At 45.5% G+C, this 18,132-nt stretch overlaps 1 protein-coding gene and 2 long non-coding RNA genes across 4 annotated transcripts; 1 reads left to right on the top strand and 2 right to left on the bottom strand.

Moving 5' to 3' along the window:
• Positions 1-3,235: 3,235 nt before the first annotated feature.
• LOC309363004 lies at positions 3,236-8,190 on the bottom strand. Of its 2 annotated transcripts, none has more exons than XR_014165139.1 (3): positions 8,048-8,190; positions 7,228-7,392; positions 3,236-4,271 (listed from the first exon to the last, which is right to left on the bottom strand). It is a non-coding gene; the product is annotated as an uncharacterized lncRNA (long non-coding RNA). The 2 variants fall into 2 exon arrangements; XR_014165140.1 differs by having other exon boundaries at positions 7,957-8,066.
• On the top strand, positions 7,582-17,263 carry LOC309362912 (uncharacterized protein). Its single transcript, XM_081898941.1, has 2 exons — positions 7,582-8,320; positions 15,560-17,263. The coding sequence occupies exons 1-2, from the start codon at positions 7,729-7,731 to the stop codon at positions 15,901-15,903; spliced, it is 936 nt and encodes a 311-aa protein (XP_081755067.1). The 5' UTR covers positions 7,582-7,728; the 3' UTR covers positions 15,904-17,263.
• LOC309363065 lies at positions 8,850-15,756 on the bottom strand. The gene is made up of 2 exons (XR_014165212.1): positions 15,673-15,756; positions 8,850-10,059 (listed from the first exon to the last, which is right to left on the bottom strand). It is a non-coding gene; the product is annotated as an uncharacterized lncRNA (long non-coding RNA).
• Positions 17,264-18,132: the final 869 nt, after the last annotated feature.

The raw sequence follows: 18,132 nt of genomic DNA, 5'->3' as shown, positions 1-18,132 counted from the left end.
AACATTCAGAAGTCACCTTATTTTAAATGGCAAATGGGGAGGCACCCCAGCCCACAGAATGACTTGGAGATTTAGGGAGCTGCTGATCTATCTCAAAGACATCTTGTGAGCAGTGAAATCCAACTCAGGCATGTGAAAACCTCACCCATATCCCTTTATTCACCTCATAATTCAGGTGGCACTCAGAGCCAAAGCAAACGATAAAATCTATGTCTAGATCTATAGATCTGAAATGGGTTAATCTGCAACTTGAGGTCTTCCACTGGTGCCTGTGGGTAAAGTGAGGTGGCAGGTGGCTCAGGTCTTTCCCACATTGTGCTTTGTAATGTATTCAGAGAGCCTGTAAGGAAAGGAATGAGGCATTTTTAAAAAATGGGTGGGAAAGGACAGGAAGTATGGGGTCCACCAAGAAAGACCCTGGGCTCAGGCCCCCTAGGTCATCCCACTCGCAGCCATCGTCTTCTTGGTACATCAGCTTCTGAGTTCAAAAATACTTCCAATTTCTCACCTCTTCCAAATAAGCTCAAATGGGTCCATTTGGTTTTGCTCCTGCTCAGGTTTCCAGGAGTCTCTAATTTGCAGGTTTATCCATTTCAGACCTTCTACCATAGCAAGGTAGGGGGCGCTCTAGAAAACAACAACAGGGGAGTACCTCAGGGCTGCAGCTATGAGGGTGGGGTATTTTGCCCCAGGTGAAGCCTCCAAGAGGGGTGCCATTAAGGCTCCCAGACCGTGTGTGTGTGCACAAGTGTGTGTGTGTGTACGCACATCCACACCCACACACCCCAAACTGGGTCTTTGACCCAGGTGAAATGAAGATTAGTTTCAGCCCTGGAGTACTTTTACAGAATGCCTGAATGGATCATTAGACAATAGTATTATACAGGTCTATATTCCTGTACTCACTTACCTGGGAGTAAGGCCTAGTGGGGCTATTGAAGTCAATAGGACTTATGAGTAGACATGTACATCATTGTTTTGTTCTAACCTCAACTTCACTCCTTAGAGTGTGTTGCTTCCCAGACCACTGACAAACAATGAAAATCTTGAAAACAGACCCATATTTATTAAAATCAGACATCTTTTATTTATAATTGGCTCTGTTGCAATTGTCCTTGCCAGCAGAAGATTAGTGGAAGATCAGTAGGTCTTGGGCTTTTTCCATAAGTGTGACACTTTTCCAAAAAGAAATTGGTTCCGGTGGAGCTGTGGGCCAGGCCAGGCCAATGCAAGTTTCTGAGAAGGGAGAGGAAGACCTTTCTCATTTTCATCTGATGCTTCATGGACTAAAAGCAGCATTTTTGCTGCAGTCTTGAACCCACTGAGCTGAAAGTACGCCCCATTTTTGCTCAATTGGACTAATTTCTGATTAGATACATATAATGCTGCGCCGGATATCATATTCAGCTAAAATTGTTTACCTGTATCTTTCTATCATTTGACTAGCTGATTGTTGGTTTTAGTTGTATATTTTACTGACATTTCATTATGGTTTTATTTTAATTCGATTATTTACATAAGCCCCTTTGGGAGTCTGCAGGAAGAAAAACTGGATAGAAGTAAATGGAATAAATACATAAATTTGCATAAAGTTTATTATTGCACACAGTGGAAACTGGGCTTTTTCTTGATGTTTTTTTTTGGGGGGAGGGGATAAATGTGCCATGTTTCTAAAGCTGGAAAAATACTGTGCATACTAACAATAGAATTATTATTATTATTATTATTATTATTATTATTATTATTCCCGCATTCTCAGGCCAATGGGCTCTCAGCAGAGCAGTATATAATGGATAATAAAATACAATAAAATTAATAACGATACACATACAATTCACCTTGAATAAAAGTGGGGGGTTAAATATATAGATTTTTTTTAATGCAGCAAATGATTGTTTTAAGTTCTCTTTTTCCCACCCCACCCTTTACTATCTGTTGCACATTTCCACAAGAAATGCAGGAAGGTAACCCTTTCAGTCACTATAAAGCAAATCCCCCCCCCCTCCAAAAATGGTCCAGTGAAAGCAAAGTTTAAGCCATTGGGGAGGGGAAATCGATGTAGGCTTTGGCTACTTTTTAACATTGCCTCTTCCTATTTTGATTGAAGGAGAAGTGATATAGTGGTTTCTGTTCCCAAATGACTCTTGAGAATGCATGATCTTTGGGGCATCATATGCTTGCAGTGGGTTAAATCCAAAGAGTTCCTTCCTCTGAAAGAAGGATTCCATCTGAGAAAAAGAACATTTGGATCCAGCCAATTGTTTCGTTGTGCAAAAGGTCTTTGCTTTGCTGACTGAGCCATAACATGCACACAGCTTATATTGGACAGGGCAATGGACTGTTGGAGCCAAGCCTGGACAAAGAAGAAAACACTCTCAAGTTTTAAACTTCCCATACATCATTTACTACTCCTGTGGACTGGCTGACAAGCAGCTGCCTGGTGCAATATCTTGTTAATATTCCCCGATATTGAAAAACATCAATTTTCTGAAGCTGGCATGACCTACTCCCACCCTCCTTTTAATAAACATTGCGCTAAATATTTAAACGCATGGCAAAATCTTGTGCAACATACGCACAGGCATATGTCTCAACCTTCCCAGTTTAACAGAGGCAGCTCCTCTTTCAATGTTATGTATGTACTTAGTTATTTATATTCTAGATAGCAAAGATTGGTACCCAAAGTGGCATATTGTAATGGACTGGCTGGATGCAGAGGCATCAGTTGGGGAACCTCCAAAGGGAACAAGGCTCAGAGCCAAGGAATTGGTGGTGGGATGATGATATGCGGTCAGATGGAGAAGAGGGAGCGGACTGGGTGGAGGTGGTGTCAGAAGGAGAAGAGGCAACAGGGTTTCGTGAGCAGGGAGAGTCTATGGCAGAGAGCAGTCCAGAATCAGAGGCAGAAGTGGAGGCTGAAGAGGAGGGAGGCCAAGAGGCAGACATCAGGCAGGATGCTGAAGAAGCCAGGGGATCTCCCCTCCTCACTGATCTCCCAGGACCAGAAGAGGTATGAAAAGGGCAGAGCAGAGACAGGCACATCCATGGAGTCTCAGATTGCTTGGGAAGCACCTGGGAAAGGAGGAGGCAATTGTGGGAAGGTGGGGACCTTCAATCCTCACAACTGCCTCACTGGGGGCAAGATCTGCTAGGAAGAGTAAAATGTGGTTCCCCATCATGTACCCTTCCCCTCCCTCCATTCCATGCCTGGCAAATAATAAGTCACATTCCAGTCTGCAAGGGACATATTTTTATTTTTATTTTTTTAGGCTGCAACCCTATTCCCACTTACCTGGAGAAAGGCCACTGATTTCTACAGCAAGGATAAGGAACCTTTTTCAGCTGAGGGCCACATGCCTAGGGGCCATATTCCAGTGGTGGGAGGAGCCAGAGGCAAAAGTGGGTGGAGCAAATTTTTACCTTTGTGCAGTAGACTAGTTTCTACATACACTCGCATACCCCTCCAACCAGACAAGCAAGAGACATCATCAGAATTCAAGGACACATTCCAGCCAGGCAAAAACACTTGGGGGGTGTGGCAATGTCAAAGGTGTATGTCTGGCCTGGAGGAAGAGGGTATAGTTTGGGGAGAGGTCCAAGAACCATAGAATCATAGAACTGTAGCGTTGGAAGGGACCCTGTGGACCATCTAGTCCAATCCCTTGCAATGCAGGAATATGCAGCTGCCCAAATGGGGATTGAACCTGCAACCTTAGCATAAAGAGCCCCAACTATCCATGCCAGGTGTAAAGACTGCAATGTATCTCACCTTTCAAGGTATAACCCTCACAAGGCAGGTTACAGCAATAAATAAACAGAAAACACTGAACAGTATAAACATTGCAAGCAAATCAGTGAAGCTACAAGCAAAGCTCTTTTAAAAAACAACAACCCTTCATTTGCATCAGTAGAGGGGGGAAATATTCATGGCGAAGCCTGATAAGCTTTGGGTCTAAGAACAGAGCTATGTCATATTGCCTCCTGCCTTTAGGCAGAAGAATGATGCCACAAGTTGCTTTCTGTGGCTTTAGCCCAATGGCATAATCCAGTGGCTGCATGTGTGTGAGAGCGCAGGTGCGTTGGCAAAAGACAGGCCCATCATCTCTGATTGTATTTGCAGAAGGCAAAAGACCGAAGCACATGTTGACTTATTTTTTGTTGTTGATATATTTGCCACCAGGTCTCTCTCTCTCTCTCTCTGACATCTATGGCAGGCAATCCAGGTCCCATCTGCATCCAAGTTTCAGCTGACAGGCAACGAGGAAGAAATGCTGCCGAATGAATTAGAGAGGCAGAATTCTGTAAGTATGAATCAAGCTCTCCTCCCTCCCTCCCTCCCTCCCTCCCTCCTCACCACCCCATCCCATAATACACAGTTTAGCTCTGCAAGAAATAAACAGATGGGGAACAGGATACCTCACCAACCCAGCTGAGGGGGAGGCAGAATTGAAACCTAATGGATTCCAACAGCAGAAGATTCACCCTCTCCAATAAAATCAATGCTAGGATGTGGGGTTTCAGAATTTGATTAGACTTCCTAGTTAGAAGGAAACATCTAAAAGTGAGAGCACACTTTAAGAGCTTGGTATGAACTCCTCAAATCTTATTCAAGGACATCAGAAAGGGCCATGCAGAACCAGAGATAAAACTTTTCTAGGATTAAGATATCAAATGTTTACCAATCTGCTCATTCCCAGTGACTCTAATTTTACAGGCAGAGGCATGAAGGCTGAGATGCAACTCAAAGGCAGAGTAGTGATTAGAGTCCACATTTCACCAGCTAAATCTGCCACTGGTTGATACCTGAACATTTTCTACAAATAAGAGGAAGACTATGCTGTATAATAACAATTGGGAAGCTCACACTGGATTCTGGAGAAGGAAAGAGCTCTGGAGTGGAGGCAGACCAATCCATGGGGGTTGGTCCACAGAGAAAGCTCGTTCAGCGAATGGACTTTTCATGTGAAATAGCCACTGTGGAAGCACAGAGCACATGTGTTTACATCACATGGTTTCTCATCACAACTTCCATGGAACCTTCTAGGTAAATCAGTGGTAAATCCTGTCTTTGATGGCACATTCACGGGTCATCAATTTAAGGTACAGTTAAGGAGGAACTAAAAGGGTGGCACTGTGGGTTAAACCACAGAGCCTAGGACTTGCCGATCAGAAGGTCGGCGGTTCGAATCCCCACGACGGGGTGAGTCCCTGCTCCTGCCAACCTAGCAGTTCGAAAGCACGTCAAAGGGTAAGTAGATAAATAGGTACCATTCCAGTGGGAAGGTAAACAGCGTTTCCGTGCGCTGCTCTGGTTCCCCAGAAGCGGCTTAGTCATGCTGGCCACATGACCCGGAAGCTGTACGCTGGCTCCCTCGGCCAATAAAGCGAGATGAGCGCCGCAACCCCAGAGTCGGCCACAACTGGACCTAATGGTCAGGGGTCCCTTTACCTTTACCTAAGGAGTAACTAGCATCCTCATGTGAACAGAAGCAATTTCCAGTGCTTTCCCCATAGTGCTCAAATCTTTACAAAGTCAGGATGCATCCTCACAAGCACACTTGGATGACTGCAACTAACCATGACAGAGATTCTGCATCACCTTCAATAAAAATCCCTTTTCACTGGAGGAAGTTCACGTAAGAAACAGTGATATACATGAATGTGCACTGTGAAACTTTCATTTTCCTTCTTCAGTGGAGGGAGGCTTCTTTAATGAATGGTGGAGCTTTATAGCAGGCTCTGAGATGGAGAAGTTAAACATTTATGTATTCCTGACACTCAAATGTATTTCTGTGTATAAGAATTCCTTTGAATTGTGAAGTTCTCTGTGGCAAAACTGAAGTCTAGCTCACATGAACAGCACTAGGTTACTTACTTGATGTACTTGTAGCTGAATATGTGAACTGCCTCCCTTAAACAGCACTGTATTTTAGGGGGGATAAAACCTCTGTGCTGTTCCATCTGTGACGGCTTTTAAAGTTTTCACATATGTAGGGTGTCACTTGATATTGCAGTCATCACATGATCAAAGGTGCCACACGCACTCACCACCACATAAGTTTCTCCAGACCTTCCAGCAATTCTCTCCCCCCCCCCCCCCGCTTCTCCCATAATCGTGCCAATAAAGAAAAGCTGTACATGAGTTGGTTTTAAGCAAGCGTGCTATCTGTTCATTTAATATTAACAAATTGAAATGAATTATTTTAATGCCAATTAACTTGTAACTGTCCCTTATTAATAGTGATTTAGATGAATACTTCTTGGAAGTAAGAATGGTAGGCTCTAGGAAACGTGCCTGGAATACAGAACACATGGACAGCCAGTTTTTATTTTTTAAGAGATGTTTTTATTGTTTTATATCAGTTCTATATGGCTCTGCAGCTCAAAGATTCCTATCTTAATCCAATAACATTATTACCTTCAAAATATTGGGGGTGGGCCCTACCTGCTATTGCCCCCATCACTCATCAGATGAATTTAACTGTACATTAGAAGTAGGCATTTAAATATACTTCTCCGGTCCCTGTCTTCTGTTGCATTTTCTATGCTCCATGGATTCCCTCTCAAAATACAGGCAATCGTTTTTATTTCAATTAGAAATATGCTGCCCAATCAACTTACAGGAGAATCTGCCAATGTAAAACCAAAACAACAACAATAACAACACACACACACACACACACACACACCGCTTTCAAGAGACAGGTTGCATTGCGAATGTGTGCCTGGGGGAGGGTTTTTATTTTTATTTTACTTTTTTGTAACCTTCATTTGCAATTCTAATAGATCCGGGTGAGTGTCCCCCCCCCTTTTTAAATAGATACTCTCAGGTCCTCCCCATGCAAGCTTTATTTGCAGAAAAAGTCGTGACGGTGTTTCGCAGTGTCTCCGTCTCCCTCTTCCCCACCCCACTTTTGAGAGATGTCACAAAGTTTGCGGTCCTCTCGCTTACTTCAGCTCCTCCTCGCACCCTACCCCCCCCCCCACCACCACCACGCGCGCACATGCAGGCACAGCTATCCAACCCTGCGCATCTATTTTCATTGCAAAAAGTAATTGCAAACTTCATCAGCTAAATTAAGATGAAACGGTGGGTACTTAATGGCACCGAAATTCGCTTTCGGAAGGAGGGAGAGAGTGTGGGGACTTAGAGGGGGGGGGAGGAGATGCTCCTTTAGGAGACAACCCGCTCTGAAGATGCAACAGACGGAATAAAAATGGACTCACCTTTAGCTTCCCGGTAGATATTCCAGTAGGATGGGAATGGGGAGGAGATATGAGTGCGTCCATTTCTCGCAGCCCAGAGAGAGATCAGTTGCAGAAGCGCCACTACTCCTCTCTCCCTCTCCCTCTCCCTCTCTCATCCCTCTTGTGTGTTTGGCCAGAGAGAGACTGAAAGTTACAAATTGCTGCCATTAGCTCATCAAACAGTGCCTTCCCCCCCCACCCCTTGGTGAACCTTGGCCATTGGCCAAGCGCCCGTCACGTGGCTCTCAATGTATCGAATTTCAGCTGGCTTTCTTGTCTCAGCCAACATTCTCTGCGCCCCCCCCCCCACGCAAATCTCTGCGCGCAGGGCTTGTAGCCCCCCACCCCACCCCCGCCTCCTTGGGAAGTGCGCGGTGAGGGTAGGGAAATGTCCAATTTGACATGGTGAAAGCAGGTCCAAAGGTGGGGGGGGGGGACGCCGAGCTGGGCGAAAGGGGCAGGGAAGCCCATTAAGGCAGGATGACGGATCGCCCCTTCCTAGAGCTGGTGTGTGGGGCAGGGGGCAGTGGCCACTTCACGGGGACACTCTCTGGAAGGCAGCGACAGCCGGAGAGGCAGCGCTGCTGCTGCTCTGGGGACAGAGGCGAGGAGATGGGGCGGGATCTCCCAGGGGGACCTTCTCCTCCCCACTCCCCAGCCAACCAGCCCCATCACTCCTCTCGCATGCCTCGCCCACCCCACGATTACCTCTGGGCTGGGCCCAGCCCGCCCGCCGTAGGTAGATCCGGAGTGACTTCTCCCCCTTACAGCTTCAACTCCCTCGGTGCCCCTTACCCACCTAGCTATGGGGACAGAGACTTCCCTGCCCCTTCTTCTTCTTTTTCCTCCTCTTCCTCGGTGTACCCAGCTTGTTTCCCAGAAGGACATCCCTTCGGGGCTCGGCTGATGGACCCCCAGTACTCAGGTAGCCAAGAGGAAATCTTCTTGGCTCAGCCCGTCAGCTCTTGGAGAGCCCAAGGGGAGGGAAGGGGTCCGCCTCGGGAGGTTGGCGGAGAGATGGAAACTTTTGAATGGATGAAAGTTCAGAGGAATCCGCCCCGAAGAAGAACAGGTGAGTTGTTGGCGAGCAGGCCCCGCTCGGATCTAATTGGATGAGTAGCTGGCGCGCGCGCAACCTCACCGGATACTCCAGGTACCTCAAATTGGTAATAGAAAGTCATCTATCACGCGCGGAGATGTCTGTATCCATTGGGCGTCTGATTTCTAAGCAGCTCACGTTTGGCGATTGTAATAACTTATTCTCACGGCTAATGCGAAGGCGATTTAGCATTCTCGGAGCATAAGGATTTGAGGCAGAGCCAGAAAGAGAGAGAGAGAGAGAGAGAGAGAGAGAGAGAGAGAGAGAGAGAGAGAGAGAGAGAGCGAGAGAGCGCAATCCTTAAATAAAAAATAAACAGCGTTTTGTCGTGATTTTTGTTGTATGTTCGTTTTGGCTTTAAACGGGGGTCTTGGGTCTCTCTTTGAAAGGATAACGCGAGGGGTAATTTCCCTTCAAGTTACCCATTCAGAGAGAATTTTTAACTATTTATTGTTCAGAACGGGTGCCCTCAAGCAAGCATTTGGTTAGGAATCGACTGTCATGGCGATCATGAAAACGCTGGCAATTTATTGTTACAAAATAATATTTGTATTTCGGGGTTTTTTTAATGCCCAGTTTTTGTTCTGAATGTGATAGATACATGTAAAATAAAAATAAAAAACACATCCACCAAAGTAGAGGCGGAAACTTTGTAACGACCTTTCAAAAGTGCTTTTGCCATTATATCGGATTAAAATCCGATAGCAGCAAACCTACAGACTGAAGTGTCGGCAGCGCACCATGGATACTAACGGGTTTCGACTGCAGCTAAAGTTAAACTTCCTGGTAAACTTTCCCCCGCCCCAAAAAAGGAGTTACTCCCAAATAAATATGTTTAAGATATCGGGACGTTAAATGTAGCATAATTTTAACCCTCCTTCTGACACACGAAATCGTGGGAGAAGGGACCATTCAGATATTACCAGAAACGATCAATTTCTCTCTCCTAGCCCCCTCCCCCCCCAACTTGCCCCATTTCAATCTGTCAGCGCTACACCATCCACGCCTGGCGAACTTTAACCACCCCAAAACAAATACATTTAAAAATAGGTGAAATTGTCTCTTGACGAGGAGATGCGAGTTCTAGGTTCTTTTGACGCGGCCGTTGCCAGCGGATCCTAACACGCACGTGACCTCTTGATGCCTGTGTGAATTTTGTGCATAGTGCTTGTTTGTTGCCAAATAGCAGGCTCATAGTCCTCATGGATTTCGGGGAGGAGGGGAGAAATTTCTGAAAGTCTGCCGAACTTCCAAACAACAGGTTGGGATCCGAAGCAAAACCTTTCACGGTCTATGTTGGATCCGCGCGCCCCTTTCTTTCTGTGGGATCACCAGGGCCTGAAAGTTTCTAAAGTCAAGCAGAGTTACTAAGTCCTGGATGGAGATTTCTTTATTTAATATAACTGTTGTTCCCAACGGGATTCTGGAGACCTGAGCGTTCTTGTTGCTGTTTTGTGACTGGGGCTTGTTGGTTCGTTCCTCGACCAGTTTGTCCTTTCTGCGGTTATTTTATCTTTGGGGTGGGTAGGTAATAGAATTTGTGCACACACTCTGACATTCCCTCTGGGAGGGAGAAGACAAGAGAAGTATGTTCCCAAAATGAAACAGAACCACGGTAGCCAGTCTCCTCCTTTCGGAGGAGGTAGACTCGGAAGTAGGGCTCTCTTAGCCCCAAACCGGGACCAGTTGTTAAGCCCTTGAACGGGAAAAGGCTGCAAGATTAAGGAATCATTAACCAAACTGGACAATGTACGACATCCCCCACCCATCAAATAGGGCGCCCGCCCGCATTCCGACCTGGGAGACCAAACTTCCTCTAACTCCAAAGCGGAGAGCAATTGGATACTTTGATAGGCGCGCGTATTGGCCGTCTCCCTTTCGCCGTAAACGGCGCGCGTAAAGGGAGCCCCGGAAGCCAGAAATCGGAGAGAAACGGGTTACAGATTTCAGTGCCCCTGCATCCAGAAAGATTTTGGTGTGCGAACTTCTTAATGTTGCATGTAATGTACACATACACACACACACACACACAGAGAGAGAGAGAGAGAGAGAGAGAGGGGGGGGGAGGGAGAATATGGAGCCATTTTCTTTCCCGAACTACTATACTTTCTTTCGTTTCGCCTTGTGAAATTTATTCTGGAGGATTCCTTGTGCTCCTGAATATAATTCGATCCGAAAAGATCCAACTCTTCTTCTCCTTTTTCTCCTCCGGTGGGGCAATAAGATTAAGTTGCTTCGCGATTGGCGGTGGGGTTTACTTGTTTACTTGATTGTTTTATAGGGTGTTTTTAAATGTTTAAATTAGGAATATTTATTAATTGTTTCCAAAACCATACAGACAAAAACCGTCATTTCCTATAGCTGTTTTGGGGGGTAAGGTTTTAAAAAAAATAGAAGAGATAGAATACAAAGTAATTCATTGAAAGACATCTGATTTGTGTCGAAATTTTCTAAAGCTCGTTTACATTGTGAAGTCCGAAGTTCCTCCAAGTTTTAGGGAAAGCGGGGGAGGTCGCCACGATCCTTCGCCTTTCCAGATCTGTCAGCCTTCGAGATGCGTTCTCTATTCGGAGCTTCCTATATTCCTGATAGTAGAGAAATCTCGGCGGGGGAAAAATATTGTCGTCTTCTGTGGATCTTGGAGTGGGTGGGTAGGAGGAGAATCTCTGTTTCCAAGCAGAGGAGGACTTCTCCACTTTCAAGGAACTGGTGGTCCCCCGTGTCTGTATAATACGCTTTTAATATCATTATATATACATACACACACATATATGCATGCAGACCAACAAATGCACACCTTTTGTTTGCTGTTGCCTTTAACAATATAAACGGGGGAAGATAAACAAAGACAATAAAAAAGTGGCGGGCGTATAATTTTTAATATAGGCTGAGACCTGATCCAAAAAACTGGCATATCTTTATGGTGCCAGCGTGTTTATTTGTGTTTAATATGACTCTTAAAATGCATTCGCTTGTTTCCAAGCTCGGGAAAGTAAATCACGCAAAGGAGATTATTTTCTTCTTGTTATTTTTCTGTAGGTGGAAAAAACAAATAATAAAAATGGCAGTTTTTGTGTGTGTTTTTAAGCTTATGTTTTGTAAGGATAGGAACGCCTTGAGAAATGTCTGCGTTGGAAGTGGAGGGAATTAAATACAGGCGCTCGAGATACCAACATATTTGGAAGAAGTCGAATTCGTGTTCCGTCTCTGCAATTTAGAAAGCTGCATAAGACAAAATGGGGCGGGGCGGGGCCAGGGAAAAAGACGTTTTGTTTCATTTCAAAGCTAAGGCCATTTTCTTCTAAAAATAATCCAGATCTTTCAACATTGCCCTCTGCTCTGGCCCGCCACATCTATCAAAACTCTGTCCCCTTTCAAGCGAGTTCGTCCTTTCAAACCTTGGCTAACGGTTGTGTTGGCTCCTTCGGCCCAAGGCAGCTGAAGTTTAGCTCACATCCATTCCACACCTCCTAACACAAGAGGAAAATGCAAGTACGGTTTTGTTTTGTTTGTTTTGTTTTAAAAAAACAACAACAGTCCACCAAGCTGAAGAGACGCTTCCTTGGCTTTAGAACCGGGATGAGTTATGGTTCTGGCACTGAGCGAGTTAATAGCTCCTGTTAGGGCAGCGATCCTGGTGTGTAGGACGCAAGACAGGTAGCAAACACCGTTCAACTCTTGAGGGGGAGGGATGCCCACACACTATCCTGCCCAATTCCTTCACTCAAGATTCCAAACCTTCCGGATAGTAAAGGTAAAGGGACCCCTGACCATTAGGTCCAGTTGTGGCCGACTCTGGGGTTGCGGTGCTCATCTTGCTTTACTGGCCGAGGGAGTCGGCGTGCAGCTTCCGGGTCATGTGGCCAGCATGACTAAGCCGCTTCTGGCAAACCAGAGCACCGCACGGAAACGCTGTTTACCTTCCCGCCAGAGCGGTACCTATTTATCTACTTGCACTTTGATGTGGTCAGAGGTTATGGGATGTGTACTTTGGCAACATCTTGGGGGCACCAAGTTGGGGAAGGCAGCCTTGGAACAGACCTCCTCCTCTTCCTTCATTACATTTCTATAGCACCCTTAATTTGAGGAGCACAGGGTGGTTTACAGTATAAAAGCACAAAAATGCACGACGTAACCACAAATAAAACAACGCCCCCAACACAAAGTTTAGGCGGCCATAGGTTGATTAATTAGGCAAAGGCCTGGGAGAAGAGGAATATTTTTGTCTGGTGCCTAAAAATGTATGTACATAATGAAGGTGCCAGGCGAGCCACCCTGGGGAGAGCATTCCCCAGATAAGGCCATTCTTGTGTTGCCACCCTCAGGAGCTTTTGAAGAGGCACATGAAGAAGGGCTCAGATGATGATCGCAGGGTCCAGGTCAATTAAGGTGGGGAGAGCCAACCCTGGAGGTATTGAAGTGTTATGGTATTGAGGTATCCACGTGCTCTAACACAAGATGGTTTTATTCATTTGTTTATTAAAGATATATACCTCTGAAGATATATGTGTTCCTCTGAAGATGTTCTTTTCTTGCCACAGTTCATTGGTTGCTTCTCTTTAGAGTACATCATTTTGGCATCTTCAATTGAGGCTATTCCACTAGAGCTCAGTCTACTCTCATCCAGCCCCCATCTCCCTTCCTGCTTGCCTTCTTACTTATCTCCCTCCTCCTGGCCTTGCAGAATTCAGCAGAGAGGACAATTCTAGAATTAGTTGAGTTGTCATTGGCTACCTGTCATTGGCTCTGGTTCCACCATAGCTGTCAACGCTTCCCTTTTTTAAAGGGAAATTCCCTTATTCCGAATAGGATTCTTCGCAAGAAAAGGGAAAAGTTGACACCCAGGGGTTCCACTACTGTTGGGCTCTCCACCTTCCATCCCACCAGTCCCAACAGGGACCCAACACTGGGTATCCTTTGCCGTAACTCCCTCTCTCTCCTCACAGCATTTAATTATTTGAGACACTCTCCAGGAAGTATGAGACACAGGAAAAAACTGAGACAGTGTCAACAGGAAGAATGAGAGTGACTTGATGATGAAAGAAGAATGAATGGGGAAACTTTGGTCCTTCATATGTTCTTGGTCTCCAGCTCCCATCTGCTCCCGCCGGCATGGCTGATGGCCAGCAGGGGGGCCAACTTGAATAAAATATTGTGGGGGCCCAGGTAAGCCCTGCCTCACATAATCGATCACATAAGGCAGTGCACACACACCCATTTGAATGGGAGTGTCCATCAACTTTGAGGGAGCCCGGCTCCCTCAAATATTTCATTGTGGGGGCTGGAGCCTCCACGACCCCCAGGAGTTGGCTCTTATGATAGCCAGGGATGATGGGAGTTGGAGTCTAGCAAGCTCCAGAGGACCACAGCTTCCCCATGCCGGTAGAAAACACACACTACATTTTTCTAAGGTGTCTTAAGGGCATCCTGAAATGTGCAAAGTAATATATATGTAAATATGCCACCAATACATGTTGGCAAATGCCTCGGTGAATGCACTGAATGCACTCAGCTGTAGCCTCCAGGTGAATGCACAGTGGAAAACTTGGGTTTGCTGCTGTGGTTGTGTGTAAAATGGGACACAGAAAGAGGAGAGAGCAGTATCAGAATTGGCAGGGATGGGGAATGGCACTTGAATATCCAAGCCAGCATCCCTTCTCATCCCATAACCTTCTCTGAAGACCTGCGCATACAAGAAGCCTAGACAACACCTGATTTCTAATTTCCTGAACAGATTCTAGTCATTTCCCTGAAATGTGTGGTGTTTGTGGTGATGCGACATATCAATCTGTGCTGCTTGATCAGCAGTGGCTCATTCGCTCATGCAAATTGTTGCTAGATGCATGAAGTGATGGGCATGTGAAGAACGGACTCCAACCAAGGCTTTAGGCCAGGGGAAAAGGCACAGCTGCTTGACCCAGTCCTGATTGGCTGTGGAAGCCTGTGCTATGGATTGCCTGTTGGGAGAGGAGGGTAGGTATGAACCAAAGCACATAGCCTGTCTTGGAGGGGAAATGGCTGAGCACAGTTTGCATAATGGGTTTTCCTGATTAGCTTTGGAGATGCACCAGGAACATGTGCGAGAGAGTATTGCTTACGCCACCCCACCCTGCTACTCCTTTGAACACCTCCAGTTCTGACCTCAAGGCACAGCCAGTCCAGGCCTGCCCATACAGCAAGCTGCCCCAACAGCCATTGAAAATGTTGCAAGCTTTCTGCACTGCAGATTCTTCAGGTGTTCAGGGCAAGAGCTATTTAAAAACCGGATCTTATCATGCATCCAGACTGATTAGTATCTGGTCAAACTGGCTCTTAAATTTTTTTAATGCCATTTAATTTAGACATATAATTAAGTTAGCTTTATCTGTTTTTTAAAAAAGTTCTCTTGATCTTATCCATTCTTAATCATGATGGTTCTATGCACACTTGTGTGTTTATGTTTTTAATGATGCTGGCTTTATGTATATTTGTCTTTCATTAGACTGTGGGTTTTAGCTGTGTTTTCTTTCCAGTTTTATGTGTATGCCACATGGAGAGCTTTTTCATAAAGGGGTTTAGAAATATTCTAAATAAAGGTGGGGAGTCAAGCCATAGTGGGGTTTTTTGGAGTAGAAAATGGACTGGGGCAAATAATAGCAGCAATAATAAACAAAATGATCATAGGATAATAATAATAATAATAATAATAATAATAATAATTATTATTATTATTATTATTATTTATTATTTATACCCCGCCCACCTGGGTTTCCCCAGCCACTCTGGACGGCTCCCAATCAAGTATGAAAAACAATACAGCGTTAAATATTAAAAACTTCCCTGAACAGGGCTGCCTTCAGATGTCTTTTAAAGATAGGATAGCTGCTTATTTCCTTCACATCTGAAGGGAGGGTGTTCCAAAGGGTGGGCGCCACTACCAAGAAGGCCCTCTGTCTGGTTCCCTGTAACCTTACTTCTCGCAATGAGGGAACCGCCAGAAGGTCCTCAGAGCTGGATCTCAGTGTCTGGGCAGAACGATGGGGGTGGAGACGCTCCTTCAGGTATTCAGGACCGAGGCCGTTTAGGGTTTTAAAGGTCAGCACCAACACTTTGAATTGTGCTCAGAAATTACCTACAAACTATTGAAACTAAGTGGTCTACTCCGAGTAAAACTTGGTTGAATACCACTCACAAACAGTACCCTGAGTGATGCTTCCCTCTTTTCATCCTTAGTGAAGTTACATGATACCACAGCAGACGGGACAACTCCCCACTCCTCTCCCAGAACCAACTTCACCACCAAGCAGCTGACAGAGCTGGAGAAGGAATTCCACTTCAACAAATACCTGAGCCGAGCCCGCCGGGTGGAAATTGCCTCGGCCTTATTTCTCAGTGAATCCCAAGTGAAGATCTGGTTCCAGAATCGCAGGATGAAGCAGAAGAAGAGAGAGAGAGAAGGCCTCCTGTGGGGAACTGCTGCTGGGCGGGGCTCTTCCTCTTCCGACAAATCAGATCTTGCCTCTCCAGCATCCTCCCCGAGCCGGAGCAATGAGGACACCATCACTCCACCTCTTTGACTGGGAAAGAAAAGAAAGAGGCATTCGTTGAGCCCCTTGGCATTGTTGTGTAAGTCCCAAAGTCCCCTTCAAGGTTTGTAAGGGATCTTTGCAGAGAAGGACAGGGAAGGACAACAGTGTTCTCCTGTGATCACAAAGATGACAAACCGCACATTGGGCTGTCAGGGGAAATTCAGTAGGGATGTGTGCGTATCAGTCTATTTTTTACTGGACCAGCCTGGTGAAAATCCAAAATAATTTATACACTCTGATGTTCAGATGAACGGAAGGGTTCTTTTGCAGCGAGTTGTGCCCGCATGCAGTTACACAAGAAACGCAGGAAATGCATTAACAGGGCATTTTCAGGCATAGAAGTTCTGGGCATACACAATCACACACTTCCATCTTCTTTTTTTAAATCACATTCTCCTCTCAGGTCGTTACCTTCCACATTCCTGTTACCTAGCAGCGCAACCCTACGTAATCAGAATAAGTGGGTACCATCTGAGTTTGATGGGACTTAATCCCAGGTCACTTATATGGGACTTACATCTGAGCAGATAGGCATAGGGTTGCACTAGCACACAAAATGATTCTTCATTCCCAGCTCTGATTTAGGTACCTAGCTGGCCAGTGTCATCTTGTGTCTTCTGTACAGTTTAGTTTAATATCTAATAGTCTATGCAGTTTGATGACGCTTCTTACCAAATTTCTGTTGCTTGCTGGACTCTGAATGGAGGGCAGAATACTCTTCCTTGGAGGCAACTGGAGGCTTGGGCTCCATTAATCTGTTTCCATTAATGGTTAGTAACATATTTATTGATAAATATTCTAGCAGCACACCATGGAATGATTAGGATACCTCGTCATAGGAACGTCTCCAGTCAGGGGTGCCAACTTGAATAAGATATTCTAGCAGGGGGCATGTAAGCCCCACCCCACATAATTGATTGCCAGGTGTGGTGCATGCACACCATTTGAATGGCAATGCCCACCAACTTGGGGGGGCGGGCCCCTCAAATATTTTATTGCCCCCCCAAAGGGACCTTGGTCCCTGGGAGTGGGCTCCTGTGTCTCCATCAGGTGTTGACCCTGTTAGCCTTATCAAGTGCATTTTCACTGAGACAAAGCTTAAGGGACCAATTGGTGGAGTTTTAGAACAGGATCCATAAGTCACTTCATGGGATTGGCACAGAAGCAAAACACTTTGGGGGGACTTTTCTTGCTGTGATATTGGCTTAGTGAAGGTAACTCAGATAGACCCATCCCCAAGACCTATCTGAGCCACCAGTATGCCCCCCCCCGTCCTTTACGTTTTTTACCTATGCCCCCCCCCATTTGTGAATCACCAAGCTAGACCTACCTTTAAGCATGAGGGTATTCATTAAACGACTTTGTCTTGTCATTTAAAGTCCCTTGCATGTGGTTCCTTTCACAAGGCAGTGTCAGCTGGTTGACATCAAAGCTGTTTGCTCATACCAGGGCAAGAATTTCTCCCAATTTGCGGAGTATAAAACAACTTCCTCATTAAACAGAGAGGAAGAGAAAGATTCACAGACTCTTTGCAAAATACGACAGTGATGGTAATTGTGCTATAAATAGTGCTGGCAGAACAAGGAGCAGTCATTGCCTTAGGAATGAGGAGTGTGTAGCGGCAAAGATTTTGAAAAGATAGTTTCGCAAGTGAGCTCTGGCTTAATTTGCCTTAATATGGAATATCATTCAGGCTGCAATCCCAGCATGGCATGTATGAGTGGAAGTGAGTTTCATGCAAAGGTCTTGCACTGCCAGGATCTACCTCACAGTACGCAACCCTTGGCTGAGAGGACATCTGTCCTCCTTCACATCAAGCAGCCAGCAAATTTGCAGAGACACAGGATAAGATTGTGTTGCTTTTGGAGTCCACATTTTTTTAATTCTTTGTTTCAGTCGTAAATAGTTAAGTCTCCAACAGCATAACAACGATCAAATAGTAGATATCTCAACTCTCGCAAACATGCTCCCAGAGGCCATTCTTGTACTGGGGAACAATGGCCATTTCATTAGCTGAAAGTAAGGATTGGATTCGGAGGAAGGGAAAGAAGCAAGATGTTCTTCAGGGTCAGCTGGGAAGGAAAAGGGATAGGTATATTCTGATCAGCGCACACAATCCATGCTGATCTTCAGAGCAATCGTCTTCAATATTTTCCAAATCTGGGATCCAGCTTTAACCCAAACATGCACTTGGGAATCTATTTCTTATGGCTTTTT

This window comes from Podarcis melisellensis (genome assembly GCF_964234715.1).
Source record: "Podarcis melisellensis genome assembly, chromosome: 2".
In the NCBI taxonomy this organism is placed as follows: Eukaryota; Metazoa; Chordata; class Lepidosauria; order Squamata; family Lacertidae; genus Podarcis; species Podarcis melisellensis.
Note: the sequence above shows the minus strand (reverse complement) of the source record. Positions and strands in the feature narration are given on the sequence as shown.

Excerpts from the sequence above, each read along its gene's own strand:
- LOC309362912 (XM_081898941.1), top strand. The coding sequence starts at position 7,729 with ATGACGGATCGCCCCTTCCTAGAGCTGGTGTGTGGGGCAGGGGGCAGT. Across the intron at positions 8,321-15,559 it reads TCCGCCCCGAAGAAGAACAG|TGAAGTTACATGATACCACA; the intron begins GTGAGTTGTTGG and ends TTTCATCCTTAG.